This window comes from Barbus barbus (assembly GCF_936440315.1).
Source record: "Barbus barbus genome assembly, chromosome: 5".
Classification (NCBI taxonomy): Eukaryota; Metazoa; Chordata; class Actinopteri; order Cypriniformes; family Cyprinidae; genus Barbus; species Barbus barbus.
The window spans coordinates 21,587,230-21,602,068 of NC_136733.1; the positions used below are offsets into that span (position 1 = coordinate 21,587,230).

At 38.7% G+C, this 14,839-nt stretch overlaps 1 protein-coding gene across 1 annotated transcript in view; it reads right to left on the bottom strand.

Annotated features, from left to right (window-relative positions):
• Window positions 1-4,532: 4,532 nt before the first annotated feature.
• LOC306869414 (adhesion G-protein coupled receptor V1-like) overlaps window positions 4,533-14,839 on the bottom strand; it is a gene marked incomplete at its 5' end in the record, with an annotated part of 125,195 nt that continues 114,888 nt past the window's right edge. The window contains 3 exons of the mRNA XM_079416182.1: window positions 4,533-4,830; window positions 5,006-5,180; window positions 12,361-12,549. Of these exons, the coding sequence (XP_079272308.1) occupies window positions 4,712-4,830; window positions 5,006-5,180; window positions 12,361-12,549 (483 nt within the window). The 3' untranslated portion in view covers window positions 4,533-4,711. The remainder of the gene's footprint in view (window positions 4,831-5,005; window positions 5,181-12,360; window positions 12,550-14,839) is intronic.

Below are 14,839 nucleotides of genomic sequence, written 5' to 3' on the forward strand. Positions count from 1 at the left end.
CCCTAAATTGTTACAGGATGAAAACTTTTGCAGTCAATTCAGAAATACATTTGCTGAGTTTATTGAAATGAACCAAGGTTCAGTGAATGATCTTCGAACCCTTTGGAATGCAGTTAAAGGATTTATTAGGAATAACTCAATTTCATATGCCTCTTTCCTTCAGAAAAACAGACACAAAAAGATAGTTGAACTGGAATCACAGCTCCAGAATCTGACTAGAGATAATCAGCGTTGTTTCTCAGACAATACACTCATTAAAATCATGGCGGATAGGTTCAAACTCAATTCATTACTGAGATCCAGGGCAGAATTCCTGATCCAAAGATCCAGGCAGAATTAATATTTTCAAGGGAGTAGACCAAGCCACCTTTTAGCCCCAAGATTACGCAACAATTAAAAGTTTGCTAATATTTCAGTGAAATCCCAATCTGGGCTCCTTATGACAGACCCAAAAGACACAAATATCGCCTTTCACTCTTTTTACTCTAACCTCTATACTTCTTCTGCTGATGGTGACCCTGACTCTTTTGCATCTTTTCTGTCCAACCTTGATTTACCTTGGCTGTCAGATTCGGATTCGGAATACCTGGCTGAACCGATCACTCTTCAGGAGCTGGAGTCAGCAATTCGATCTATGAACAAGGGGAAATCCCCAGGCATAGATGGCATTCCAATCGAATTGTATACTACTTTTTGGTCGGATTTAGGCCCCCTCATGTTAGATATGATACATTTTTCAGTTACTCAAGGCTCATTTCCCCCATCTATATATCTATACACATCTATATATAGCTGTTATTTCTCTCTTGTTAAAAAAAGATAAAGATCCGACTTCCTGTTCTAGTTACCGGCCACTTTCTTTGATAGGGACTAATGTTAAATTATATGCTAAAGTACTATCTCGTCGTCTAGAGAAATTTATGAATAGGCTAGTTCATCATGACCAAACAGGATTCACTAAATTTTGCTCAGCTTCGGATAACTTACGCAGGTTATATCATATTATTAATTAAAATAATAGTTTGTCCTCCCCTTGTGCAGTATTATCTCTAGATGCGATGAAAGCTTTCAACCAGCTAGAATGAAACTATTTATGTTATACTATTTATTCTACAGCATGTGGGTCTGGGATCGAGTTTGATAAATATGATAAAAGTTCTGTATGCCAATCCAGCAGCCACTGTTCTCACAGGTGCTGTTCGCTCTAACCCATTCTTTATACATCGAGGTACTCGTCAGTGTTGCCCGCTGTCTCCTCTGTTATTTGTCCTATCCTTGGAACCCTTAGCTCAAGCGGTCCGACAATCTGAAACTATTTCTCCCATAAATATACGGAATACTCATCATCATATTTCTTTGCTTGCTGATGATATCTTATTGTTTTTGGAGAAGCCGTCACGTTCTACTCCTCATGTGCTGAATTTATTTGACCGTTTTGGATCTCTCTCAGGGTTTAAAATTAATTGGAGTAAGTCATGTTTACTTCCCCTCAATTCTAAAATTGATTCAATGTCCCTTTCTATTGAAGCATCTTGTTTTTTCGGGAGTTCCGCTTAGGGAGTGTAAATCTCGGTTTGGTCCAATTGTAACCCATATCCTCTCCACATGGAGGGATGTTGAAAGACGTTCACAACTTGCTACAAAATGGCATAGGCATTCGCCTATTTTCCACAATAATAACCTTTTGTCAGGCAGTACTCCATTTCATTGTCCGCAATGGACAAGTGTTTAGTAAAGTAAACACTCTGGGAGATATCTATGATGACAGTGGTTTAAAATCCTCCCAGAATCTTAAAACTCAATATAATCTGCCAGGCACCTCCTTTTTTATGTATTTGTGTATTAGATCGGCCCTACGGGCATATGGGGTGCCTTGAAACACTCAACTGCCTGTTCACCTTTTGCACAAACTAATCCTTCCTTCTGAGGAATCTCCCTCCTCTGCTTCAGTCATCTATCTCTTTCTTCTTGAGCATTCATACAAACCTTTATCTATTACTACTGTTTGGGCTAAGGATCTTAATGAGGATGTGCATGTTTTATTTTCCGATCAGGTATGGGGTATGTTTAAATTGTCTTCTAAAAACCCTAATCACCAAATGATTCATTGGAAATTGCTGCATATGGTTTACTTGACTCCAATGAAACGTTTTTATATGAATCTGTCGTCTTCTCCTAAGTGTAATCTCTGTTCCCAAGGAGTTTTAGGCACGTTTTTGCATTTTTTGGGGGGGAGTGCCCATCTCTCTCACCTTTTTGGACTCAGCTCTCACAGGACCTATCATATTTGTTGGGTACTGAGATATGTTTGACTCCGCGACATTTTTCATAAATGACTTTTGGGACTTCACCTTGTCCGTCCAACAAAGATCTTTATGACTCCACATGACTCCTGTCCATCAATTAACCATTTGTGAAATTAAAAACTGCATTTTTATAAGAAACAAATCCATCATCAAGACTTTTATACTTTCAAACTGTTGCTTCCATAATCCATAATGCTTCCTCCAGTGAAAAAGTCCATCCCCACCCCAACGTAACTGTTTTGGACTGTTTTTGCTTCTAAATGGTGCTTGATCTGTGCATATTTCTCTCCTGATTTATGCAAAATGGAGAAAGCAATATTATGGATAGAGGACTCTAGTTAGAGTAGTGGTTAGTTTGAAGCAATGGTTTGAATTTAAAAACATCTTGATTTGTCTATTGTTTTTCACTTCTCAAGATGTTAATTGATGGACTGGAGTTGTGTGGATTGCTTGTGATTTATTACTGTGATGTTTTTATCAGTTGTTTGGATTTTCATTCTGATAGCACCCATTCTCTGCAGAGAAAAACAAACTCATCTATATCTTGGATGGCCTGAGGATGAATACATTTTCAGCTAATTTTCATTTTTGGGTAAACTATTCCTTTAAATTCTGGATCACTGAATGCTGTGTGTTCCTCTTTTATTTATAAAAGAGGTCTGTTTCCCAAAAGACACACACATTTTACTTTAAGCCTTATTGTTTACACAAATTAATACAGAATGTACTTGTTCACATTTTGTTATGATAAGAGCACTTGTTAATCCACAGAAATACAATAAACTCAATGAGAATATCAAATATGGCTGAAGTCGTAGTGAGAACATCCTACACAAACACATTGTAAAAGTTATCACATGTGGAGCACAGAAGAGTGTTTGTTTGTGTCTAGACAATGAAAGTAGTTGAAGGCCAATATTATTTGCCCTATTGACTTCATGCACTGTGATTCAAAAGAATAACTAATATAAGAATAACCAGGGCTGCATTTATTTAATCAAAAATACAGTAAAAACATTGATATTGTGGAAAAATTAGTAATCATTTAAAGGAGCTGTTATCTATTTTAATATATTTTAAAATGTAATTCATTCCCATGATGGCAAAGCTGAATTTTCAGCAGCCCTTACTACGGTTTTGGATCAACATGAGTGTTAATGATTTTCATTGTTTTGTGAACTACCATTTCTCTATCATTCATTCCAATCAATACAAAATGATTCCAAACTCAATATATAAGGGAAAATATTAATAACAAGAACTTGAAAACAGCATCTAAAGTCTCAGGTGCTACTTTTGGCCCGCGGCTCCCTCAAGTGCACTCCGCATTCCAGTAGTGCACACTAACGCTTGTGCCAAGCTAATCGCACTGTGTCACAGCAGATGTAAATCAGATGGTAAGACAGGCCATATGGTGAAGTTTATCCGTCTCCCTGCTGACTGGAGTACACTCATCTGGAACTGATCCGACTCCGACCGCGCATAATCTAAGAGGTTACAGCCCTCTGACCTCAAAGATGATCTGTTTGCTTTGGGGGTGTTGCAGCAGGCCTGGGCCATGGGAATGTGTTTTCTTTAGCTGGGGGAGATGGAGGGAAGATATGGGTCCATAAAGGGGTTTCATGATTTACAGAGGGCAGACATCTTTAAGAGGAAGAAACAGGAAGTGCTCCTTATTTGCTCTGTGTGCTTCCTACGTAGGCCGCATTTTTAAAAGCATCAAATAAACTCCTACACAAATGCTCCTTCAGAAGAAAAGTGGCATAATTCCATTGCTTTTTAAGATCCCTTATTTTGGACAAATTTATATGGCAGCATCGCATATATTTTTGTGGAGAAAAAAATCCCAGAATGTACTGTGACAAGCTCAAGAGAAAAAAATAAACCCAAGATGGAGTATGAGGTGAGAGAAATGTTGATTATAAATACACTTTTCACTTCAGTACTACAATAGCATTATTAAAATAGTTTCCAGTCTTCTCTCATTTGTGTTATCTGCATTTTTAAAAGTATAAAGTGCAGCAGTGCCCATCCACTTTTTCAGCAGCCAGTATTTTTCCCAATAGGGTATCTCGAAAAGTCTTTGTTAAAGTGTTAAAAGCAATGAACCAAACCAACCAGCTACAAGGTTAATCACAACATTACAAACTTATTCGTTTTGAACTTAATGGATATAACAAGGAAAAGAAGTACTGTACACCAAGAAGCATTACAAATGACAAAATTGAATTTAAAATGACAGATAAATATAATTGTTTATTTAAAATTGCAAGCATAAAAAACAAAAAATCTCTTTTAAAAAGACAACTTAAAAACTAACAAGATTTAGTGCAAAGGCAGAAACAGTAAAAAAAAAAAATACTATTGTTTTTATTTTACAATTTTCAGTACAAAAAATAGTGAGGTTAGAGATGTGTGTCTGCGATAGGAATCCGTCGCAGCTCTACGATTTGAGAGTTAGCCACACTACCTCCATCATGACTGCCGTGGGCTGACTCGCTGTCACTCACATTAAGGCCAGAACCTGTTTGTAGATAGAACATAATTCTTATTTAATGAACATTAAACTTCTAAACTTCCAAAAACAAAAAACAAAAAAAAAACACTAACTAGTATTTATCAAAAAAGTTCACATGAATTATTATAATTGGTGAAGATCTCTAGGGATTTAGGTACATGTTTGGAAGAAAGGGGCTTACCAGTTTTTAAGGCAAATATGAGGTCATCAAACTCCTGTGACTCCTCGTCCTGCACCAGATTAGTGTTGATGAACCCTCCTTCTGTGATGTAGGTCTCGTCCTGAGGACTCTGTTTGAAAATACTGCTAGGCTGACTGCTGGGCCTCAGTGAAGCTCTGTCCCAATCTGCAGAGATCTGAAAAAAAAAAAACCTTGGATGTCAGAAAAAAATAAACCAATTTTCAAAGCTTCACCACATTAAAATGCCTTTTGTAGTTGATCTAGTTTGTTCGCCCAGTCTGAGCTGAAAGGAGCCACACAAATCAGCCATTCACCGGTGTGTCTGCTGCAGGGGTCATTCAGAAGTTATGAGGACTTTGATGTCTATAGAGTTTTACCAGCCTGGCTTTGAGGGGTGAGTCAGCATTCACAAGCATTCAGATGTTTCATAATGAATTCTGGTATAGCTGGAGATTTATAGGTGAGAAGCTGTATGTAATGTTACAAAAGATTTATTTTTCAAGGTTCCCACAAAAATATTAAGCAAAAGTGTTTTCAACATTGATAATAATAAGAAATGTTTCTTGAGCACCAAATCAGCATATTACAATGATTTTTGAAGGATCATGTGAAACTGAAGACTGGAGTAATGATGCTGAACATTCAGCTTTGCCATCACTGGATTAACAAAATAAATAAAAATGAAATATATATATATATATATATATATATATATATATATATATATATATATATATATATATATATATATACACACACACACAGTCATGGCCAAAAATATCGGCACCCTTTGTAAATATGATCAAAGAAGGCTGTGAAAATTAATCTGCATTGTTAATCCTTTTGATCTAAAGAATTCACAAAAATCTAACCTTTCACTGGATAATAAGAATTTAAAATGGGGGGAAATATCATTGTGAAATAATTTTTTTTCTCAAATACACGTTGGACACAATTATTGGCACCCCTAGAAACTCTTATGAGTAAAATATATATGAAGTTTATTCCCATTCATATTCACAATTTTGAGCACTCCAGGGGGATTACAAACATGAAATTATCCAACCATGGCTTCCTGTTTCACAGAAATATAAATAGGAGGGAAAACAAAGCCCAAATTCCCTTAATCATCCATCACAATGAGAAAAACCAAAGAATATATTTCTGATGTGCAGCGAAAAATAATTGAGCTTCACAAATTAGTGAAGTGGCTGTGAATTCCCATTTCCACCATGAGGGCAATAATTAAGAATTTCCAATCAACAGAAAATGTTATGAAACTGCCTGGAAGAGGATGTGTGTCTATATCGTCCTAATGCACGGTGACGAGGAGAATTTGAGTGGCTAAAGACTCTCCAAGGACCACAGCTGGAGAATTGATTCTCATTTTTACGGAACAATATAAATTCTTTTAAATCCCAAGAATCGATTAGTTTAGCCTGTTTTCAGTTAATAGGTTGTTTGCACATGACATCATTGCTGTGGCGTGAAATGCAGCTGGAGGGCAGGAAGAGATTTTTATTGGAATCGGTAGCAGAAACTCAAAATGCCTTTTGTTTTGCATTGTTTATGAATGCTCAAATCGGTCAAAACGAGAAAAAACAAGGAGCTTTTATCGTGTACGAAAGTGTTGTTCGTAAAGGAGGAAAAGCCAAGAAATTGACGACTGAAAAACACAGGAAAATGTGACTTGTACATCTGCGGTCAGGAGGAGCCGAGTCAGATAAGGCTCATGTGTGCAAATTAGATTAGATTAGATTAGATTCAACTTTATTGTCATTATGCAGAGTACAAGTACAGAGCTAATGAAATGCAGTTAGCATCTAACCAGAAGTGCAAGAATATAGTGTTTTATATACATATAAGTGCAGAGTAAGTGAAGATATGATTTACAGAATGTAAAGTGGAATTGCTATATACAGTATTGAGCAGAGTATATACAGAATATAAATAGGAATGCAATGTAGGGATTGTATGTACATTATGAACAGAGCAATGTGGGATTATATATACACATTATGAACAGCAGAGACGTGAGAACAGTGGTAATAAATAAATAAATACAGCTGGATGAGTGGGTGCAAGTATTGATAGAACAATGTATTCTATGCAAAATAACAGTAGTGCAATATTTTATGGAAATAGTTTACTGTGCTTTGTACAGTAACAACTTTAGACAGTTTATAGTGTAATAACTTTAACAATGTGCAGTCTGTGCAAAATATGAGTAGTGCAAATGCATGTGTGTAAAGTACTGTGACCAGTACAGTAATAAGCAGGTGCAGGAGTTAGATTGGTGGTGTGGCGTTCAGAAGTGTCACAGCTTCGGGGAAGAAGCTCTTTCTGAGCCTACTAGTGCGAGAGCGTAGGCACCTGTAACGCCTGCCGGATGGAAGGAGGGTGAAAAGTCCATGGTTAGGGTGAGAGGCATCCTTGATGATGTTTCTTGCCCTGCCCAGACAGCGCTTATGATAAATGTTCTCAATGGAAATTAACTGGGTGCCGGTGATCCGTTGAGCAGTTTTCACCACTCGCTGGAGTGCTTTGCGGTCAGATGCGGAGCAATTGCTGTACCATACTGAGATGCAGTTCGTGAGTATGCTCTCAATGGTATAGTGGTAGAATTCCACAAGGATCCTGGGATTCAGGTGAACTTTCTTAAGGCTCCTTAAGAAGTAAAGGCGCTGCTGTGCCTTTTTGACCAGAGTGGAGGTGTTATGGGACCAGGTGAGGTCATCAGAGATGTGGATGCCAAGGAACTTGAAACTCGACACACGCTCCACTACAGCTCCGTTGATGTAGATGGGTGTGTGTGCATGACTCCTAGTCCGCCTGAAGTCCACAATGATCTCCTTTGTCTTCTGGGTGTTTAGTTCTAGATTGTTGGTGGCACACGACACAGCCAGGTGCTGCACCTCATCCCTGTAGGCTGATTCATCGTCATCCTTGATCAGACCTACCACCGTGGTGTCATCTGCAAATTTGATTATGGTGTTGGAGTCATAAACAGGAACACAGTCATGGGTGAAGAGGGAGTACAGGAGAGGGCTCAGTACGCAGCCCTGTGGCACGCCGGTGTTCAGGGTGATGATAGAGGAGGAGAGGTTATCTAACTTAACGGACTGAGGTCTGTTAGTCAGAAAATCTAGAATCCAATTGCAGATGGGTGTGCTGATTCCAAGCTGGCTGAGCTTGGAGATCAGCTTGAGGGGGATTACAGTATTAAATGCAGAACTGAAATCTATGAACAGCATTCTCACGTGTGTGTTTTGACTGTCCAGGTGGGTGAGGGCAGAGTGAAGTGCTGTTGAGATGGCGTCCTCTGTTGACCTATTGTGGTGATAGGCAAATTGGAATGGGTCTAGTGTAGCAGGGAGACAGGATTTTAAGTGGGATGCAACCAGTTTCTCAAAACACTTGGCAATGATGGGGGTGAGTGCAACAGGACGGAAGTCGTTAGGGACCGAGGCAGTGGAGTGTTTCGGTACTGGTACGATGGTGGAGGTTTTGAAGATAGTGGGGACAGTTGTTTGGGCCAGGGACAGATTGAAAATGCCCGTGAAGACCTCAGCTAGCTGCTCCGTACAGGCTTTTAAGCACACGACCAGGTATTCCGTCAGGGCCAGCTGCCTTCCGTGCATTCACCTTACGCAGAGTGGAGTAAACATCTGATGTGGAGAGTGTGAGAGGCAGTTCACTGGGTTGATGCTCAGCTTTGAGTGAGATCTCCTTATTATTTTGATCAAAATGAGCATAAAAGTGATTGAGCTTGTCTGGGAGGGAGGCAGAGCTGGAGGGGGGCACAGAGTTAGGTGCTTTGTAATCTGTGATAGATTGTATGCCTTGCCACATACGCCGGGGGTCTGAAGAATTGAAGTGATCTTCAATCTTCTGTTTGTGTGTGAGTTTGGCCTGGCAGATACCCTTCCTCAGGTTGGCTCTGGCTGAGCTGTAAGCCTCCTGGTCTCCAGACCTGAAGGCTGCATCTCTTGCTTTGAGCAGGAGGCGAACCTCTCTGTTCATCCAGGGCTTCTGATTGGGGAAAATTTTTATTTTTTTGTGTGTGGTCACTCTGCTCACACAACTGTTGATGTGCTCCAGGACAGAGTTGGTATAAATGTCAATGTTAATCTGAGAGTTTGTGGTGGCCTGGGCAGCAAACTCACTCCAGTCTGTGTGCTGGAATTGATGTTGAAGAGTGGAGTCAGCACCTTCCAGCCAGATTTTAACAATCCTTATTGTAGGTTTCACACATTTGATGACCGGGGTATACTTGGGGAGCAGGAACAAAGAGAGGTGATCAGACTGACCCAGGTGGGGGAGGGGTGTGACTTTGTAGGCATCACTCATATTAGTATAAATGTGGTCCAATGTTTTATGTCCCCTTGTAGTGCAGGAGACATTTTGATGAAATTTAGGGAGAACAGATCTAAAAGTGCAGTGATTGAAGTCCCCAGCAACGATAAAGGCTCCATCCGGGTGCAGGGTTTGTAATTTGCTAATAGCAGCACAAAGTTCTTTCATAGCCATGTTAGCATTAGCGTCCGGAGGTACATAAACTGCAGCAGCAACAATGCAATTAAACTCACGTGGTAGATAGAATGGCCTGCACTTGATAATCAGGAACTCCAGCTCAGCAGAGCAGTAGGTATCAACAATGACAGAGTCTTTACACCATGATTTATTTACATAAATGCATACTCCACCACCCTTGTTTTTACCAGAGGTTGCTGCTACTCTGTCAGCCCTGAAGAGAGAGCGTCCATCCATATGCACCACGCTGTTGGGACATCGTTGCAGAGCCATGTTTCAGTGAAGAACATAACATTACAGTCCATAAGCCGTTTCTGTGTGAGGGTCCAGATCTTTAGTTCGTCCATCTTGTTCATCAGAGACCGTACATTGGCAAGAAAGATGCTGGGCAGAGCTGGTCGATGTGGGTTTAGCCTTAGCTTAGCACGCAGCCCTCCACGCTTTCCCCATCTTTGTTTACGGACGCCGACGCCGAGCACTTCCGGACGGTACGAGTGATCCGCTTGTCTGCGGTGATCTCAGTAGCTCCGGCGGGAGTTCGCTGAAGTCGAAAGGATGATCTAAAACTATGTTGGAACACTGTTTGTTGATGTCCAAAAGTGACTGTTTAGTATAGCTGTAGTTCGCATAACTGAATCGCGCGAACACGAGTGAAATAACCAGGTAAATTAACACTATTTTCCTAAATCTGGTAAGACGCTGAGCCTCGCGATGTGTTCGCGCCGCCATCTTGGTACTAAGATTTTGGTTAATATAAGATATAATACGTTAAGATAATATTATAAAGAATAATAGTTTAACGTTCTCATGAAACTGTAGAAACTGCTGACTTTTGGCACGAAGAGGAAGTGATACTCATCACAATAACCTTCTGACTCCATCCTGTGACATAAATGTATTTTTTCACTCATTTCAATCATCAAAGTAAAGAACAAATAGCCCCATTAAATGCAACATTGTGAAACAGTACATCTAACTTGCCCTCCCCTTAATGTGCTTCCTAATGGCAATGGCTTCATTTCCTTTGGCTGGGTGCTTTTTCCCAGGAGGATGGAGGGAGAGGCCACTCCAGTCCCCCATGTCCCTCATGTTGGTACAATAGCCCATCGACAGTCCTGTAATCAGAACAGAATGTTCTCCAGAGCGCTGTTTCCTTTCCTCTCTCCACCAGTCACCTCCTCCCAATCCAACTGCCTCTTGTCTCGAGGCCACATGTGACACTAAGAGCTGCTTTAAGCTAGGAGTCAGTGCTCTCATGAACAAAACAGGATTACTTCAGTTCTCTCAAGTCTGAATTTAGAGGTCAATGTCCCTTAAAATTACAGTCCTAGCACAATCTTATTGATTTGTCCACTCATAAATTGGCTTTAGCTAAATAAATAAATATATTACAAGCCATTTTGGATGGATTTTTCTCCTTTTGTATAAGCTTTATCAAGTTTCTGGAGCTTAAATTTAACCCAAGTCTCATCAGTGGGCCCTACATACTGAAAACTTTTAACTCTGGCAGCACAAACAAAAAGTACAAAAAGTAGGGTGAACTTTGTAAATGTGGAGTGAACCACGGCTAAAAGCTTTTTACTCTCATCCTTGAAGTTCTAGTATGATACTACAACCCTAACTAAATATTTTGGGTGAGAATCTTTAGGCATCTCATGATTCTTTGGTAATTCCGATCACATTCAAAAATGACTCTTGCATTTATTTATTTTTTATTAATGAATTTACTAGCATTTTATTTGGTTAATTATAAGTACTAATTATAAGCACGCAAATATGTGGAAAAATAAATAGAATGGATTAAGAATTGTTTTAAAAAATTTAAATGCATCGGAGAATTGATATTTAATATAATGTTAATTATAGACCTTTCAACACAATTAGGCACTATTTTTCATTTGAACTGCATTATTTATTTTTTCAGATAAAGTGGGGCAGTGGTTTTAATTCAGAAAATATTTTAGCTGTATTTAAATTATTTTCCTAAATCTATTAGCAAATTATGTTTAAATACATGTCACATCTGCTTAAATTGGTCAAGCCTTTTTTTGGACAATGGTACAGTAGATAAGTTTTTCAGCCTGCTTAATCTCATCACCACCAGGTCATGGTCAAGATAATCCATCATCTAAATCATCTTGGACTGGCTCATAACAATACATAATCTATAATAACCAGGACGTTATGGCACCTTTTTTGTAAGGGTATTAGAATATATCTAGGCTCTAACTACTGTATGTAATGTTTTATGAACCTCATGATTAGTTTTAAATAGCGTCTCACTCTTTACCAAATAGCTGCTGTCCCAGTTCAATATATACATTTATATACATATGTTTCACTTCGTTAAGACTCACTAATAATTTGTAAAGTCTTGAGAACAGCTCAGCATTAAAGTTGCAGTCTGACGGAAACCGAGATATTTTCTTTTTAAACATCTCCTCGAAAAACCTTTCTTGATCTCTGCCCATCCTTCCCAGGCAGCCTGTGCTCTCTTTACAGTCCTACATCCCCCTCCTAACCTCCTTACACCCTCATTCCCGGATCTGTGAATAGTTTACATTGAGGGCTCAGAGGAATGTGAGCTTCTACACCAGGCCTCTTTATTACATAACACTCTCTTACAGTCTGTGTGTGCGTGAGCTGACTCGGTGAGTCCTCTACCTCGGCTTGAGGATGATAACTAGGTGGTTATGCAAACACACATAAATCTAAATCTTACAAGTACATGTGTAGTATGAAATGCTTTCAGATGCCACTGCCAAATAAAGCAAGTGCTATTCATTAGAAATGTTTATCAAAACCCTCGGTAACAGACGCACCTCTTCCATGGCACTGATGAGGTTCTGTGTGGACTTGCTGATTTCTCCTCCACCCACGGTAGCAGCACCAGTGCTCTGGTATATGGAGTCTGGGCTGCCGTGTCCGTTCATTTCAACGGTGTAGGTTGCCTTAGCTGGCCAGAAGAGCTGATTATGCATGATGAAGTAGACGGAAAACACGTACAGACCCTGAAAAATATGAAATCACAAGTTAGATGAGCTCAGCACACTGTCACATCAGATTAATAGAGTTATTTGTGTATCTCCATGAGATCCTAGTCAATACATTTGTTACTTAAGCAGTAAGTCATGTGATGTAAAAACAAAATTGAAAAAAAATCACAAAAGTCTACTTTAACATTTAAGGATTATCACATCTAAAGTGATGACTTGTTTGACATTCCAAATGTGTTTGTGCGAACTAAACAAAAAGAACAAACATCAATTAATCATTTGGTCTTAAATTTCCAGATTTTGTAACAGCATGACATCATTTCCCTCCCTCTGACATCATTGTCAATGAGGGTCTGGCCAACCATAACTTATATTGGGTAGCAGCACCAAACCAAATATCGCTGTACACACACTTGTGCCAAATATCTCATGAACACCAGAAATGTCATAACAAATGGGACATGTGGGTGACAGACTGCAGGTGAAACTAAAATAAGAGGGGAAAAGTGCTGAGCTTTTGGAAATATACAGAAAGTTTCTGAGGAATAGAGACAGTGAATAATGCTATAGGAGTTCTTGCATTCTGTTAATGATTTATATAGTGTGGAAAATGTAAGTGAGGAGAGAAGAGAATAACCAATAAATCACACACACACATACATACATGTATTAGGAACTGGACTTCCTTCCTTTGAACTTAATTTCTTTGAAGCTGAACTGCATCCATATGAAAAATAACCATAATCCAGCCCTCACTGAAACCACTGTGGCTCAGCATCATTGACAGGTAAAGTAAACTGGATATAAACATAACACACATAGCACTCACAAAAATAGAATATTGATTTCAGGCCTCATTTATAGACTATACGTGGGCAGCCTGTGCTTCGCTGGGCAGCTTTATCACTGCTACCTGAAAGACACGCAAATGGCCAGAGGCCAGAGCAGCACGCTCAATTACTTCTGCTAGTTACATAACTGTTCTCAATTCAGAACAGACAGGTGTGCTTTTTACCTATGATATAAGGGAAATGAGTTGACACGATGCACCTTGTGAGAAATGGTACAGAGAAACAGACAGAGACCACTGGATATTTAGATGGAATAGTCCATCTAAATGTACTCAACTGCATCTGCATTAGTCAAGCATTAAAAAGACATAACAGAACCATCAAACTAATGCAGAAGTATAATAAAAGTCATCTATATGATCAGTACGTTATATTCTTGGGTGAGGAACACAGTGACATTTAAGTCATTATTCACAGATATTGGATGAAAATACACAGAATTATTCAGAATTCATAAAAAAGATTTGGACTCAAAATAATAAAAAAAAGAAGTCAAAGGTTTAAAACTACATGAGAGTGTGATAACATTGAGTGAACTATTTTTTTGGGTGCTATCCTTTAAGGTCCTTTTTCAGTATTTTCTATAAGATAAGAATAAAAAGTGTTATTTTTTCTCTTCTCATATTTTCTTTAAAACAAATATTAGAAAGTAGTAATAGAAGTAAGTTAGAAAACTGCCTTGTTGGCTATATGCCAAGTCACACATCTGCAATAGAAAGACATGCATACTATTTTAATTCAGATTTCAGTGTTGCATGATTTTTCACATGGTTCTTCAGAAATCTTTCTAATATTCTGATTTGGTGCTCAAGTAACATTATTATCAATGCAGATAACAGTTGTGCTGCTTAATGTTTTAGTGATGATATATTTTATTTTTCAGGAAACCTGCAAACCTCTGAATGGTAGTGTAGCAATATAAATAATAGCAATGCTGCTGACTACTGAGTAATGAATACATGTTGTGATTAAATGATTAATCTGATTGGATGTAATAATTAATCGGACTCAGTGCACTGCTGGAGATCAACATCATCTCCATTCCTTTTTTATTAGCACTTTTAGGATGGATTTTTAGGCAGGATTTCTCTTTGCATATGCCTTGATTCCTTTTTCACCGTCTTTATTATACATCCTCACATCCTGATATCAGCAGAGGTTAATATGAAGCTGTTTACAGGCTTCCCACTCAGACAGGAACTAACACCATTTAATGATATTACTGCAGTTTAATTACATTTATGGCAACAGCCACTGAGAAAATAAGAGGACGAGCATGGAAAATTAGCATCATGGAAAAAACAGCACCCATGAAAACAGATGCTCAGGGCTTGATTATTGAAAACAGACTGAAACATTTGCAGGGAATAAGGGAAATGTGCAGTGAAGAGTTAAAACTAAAATATCACAAACACATACTATAAGTGATTGCTGAAGAATTCCTTTGAGGACTG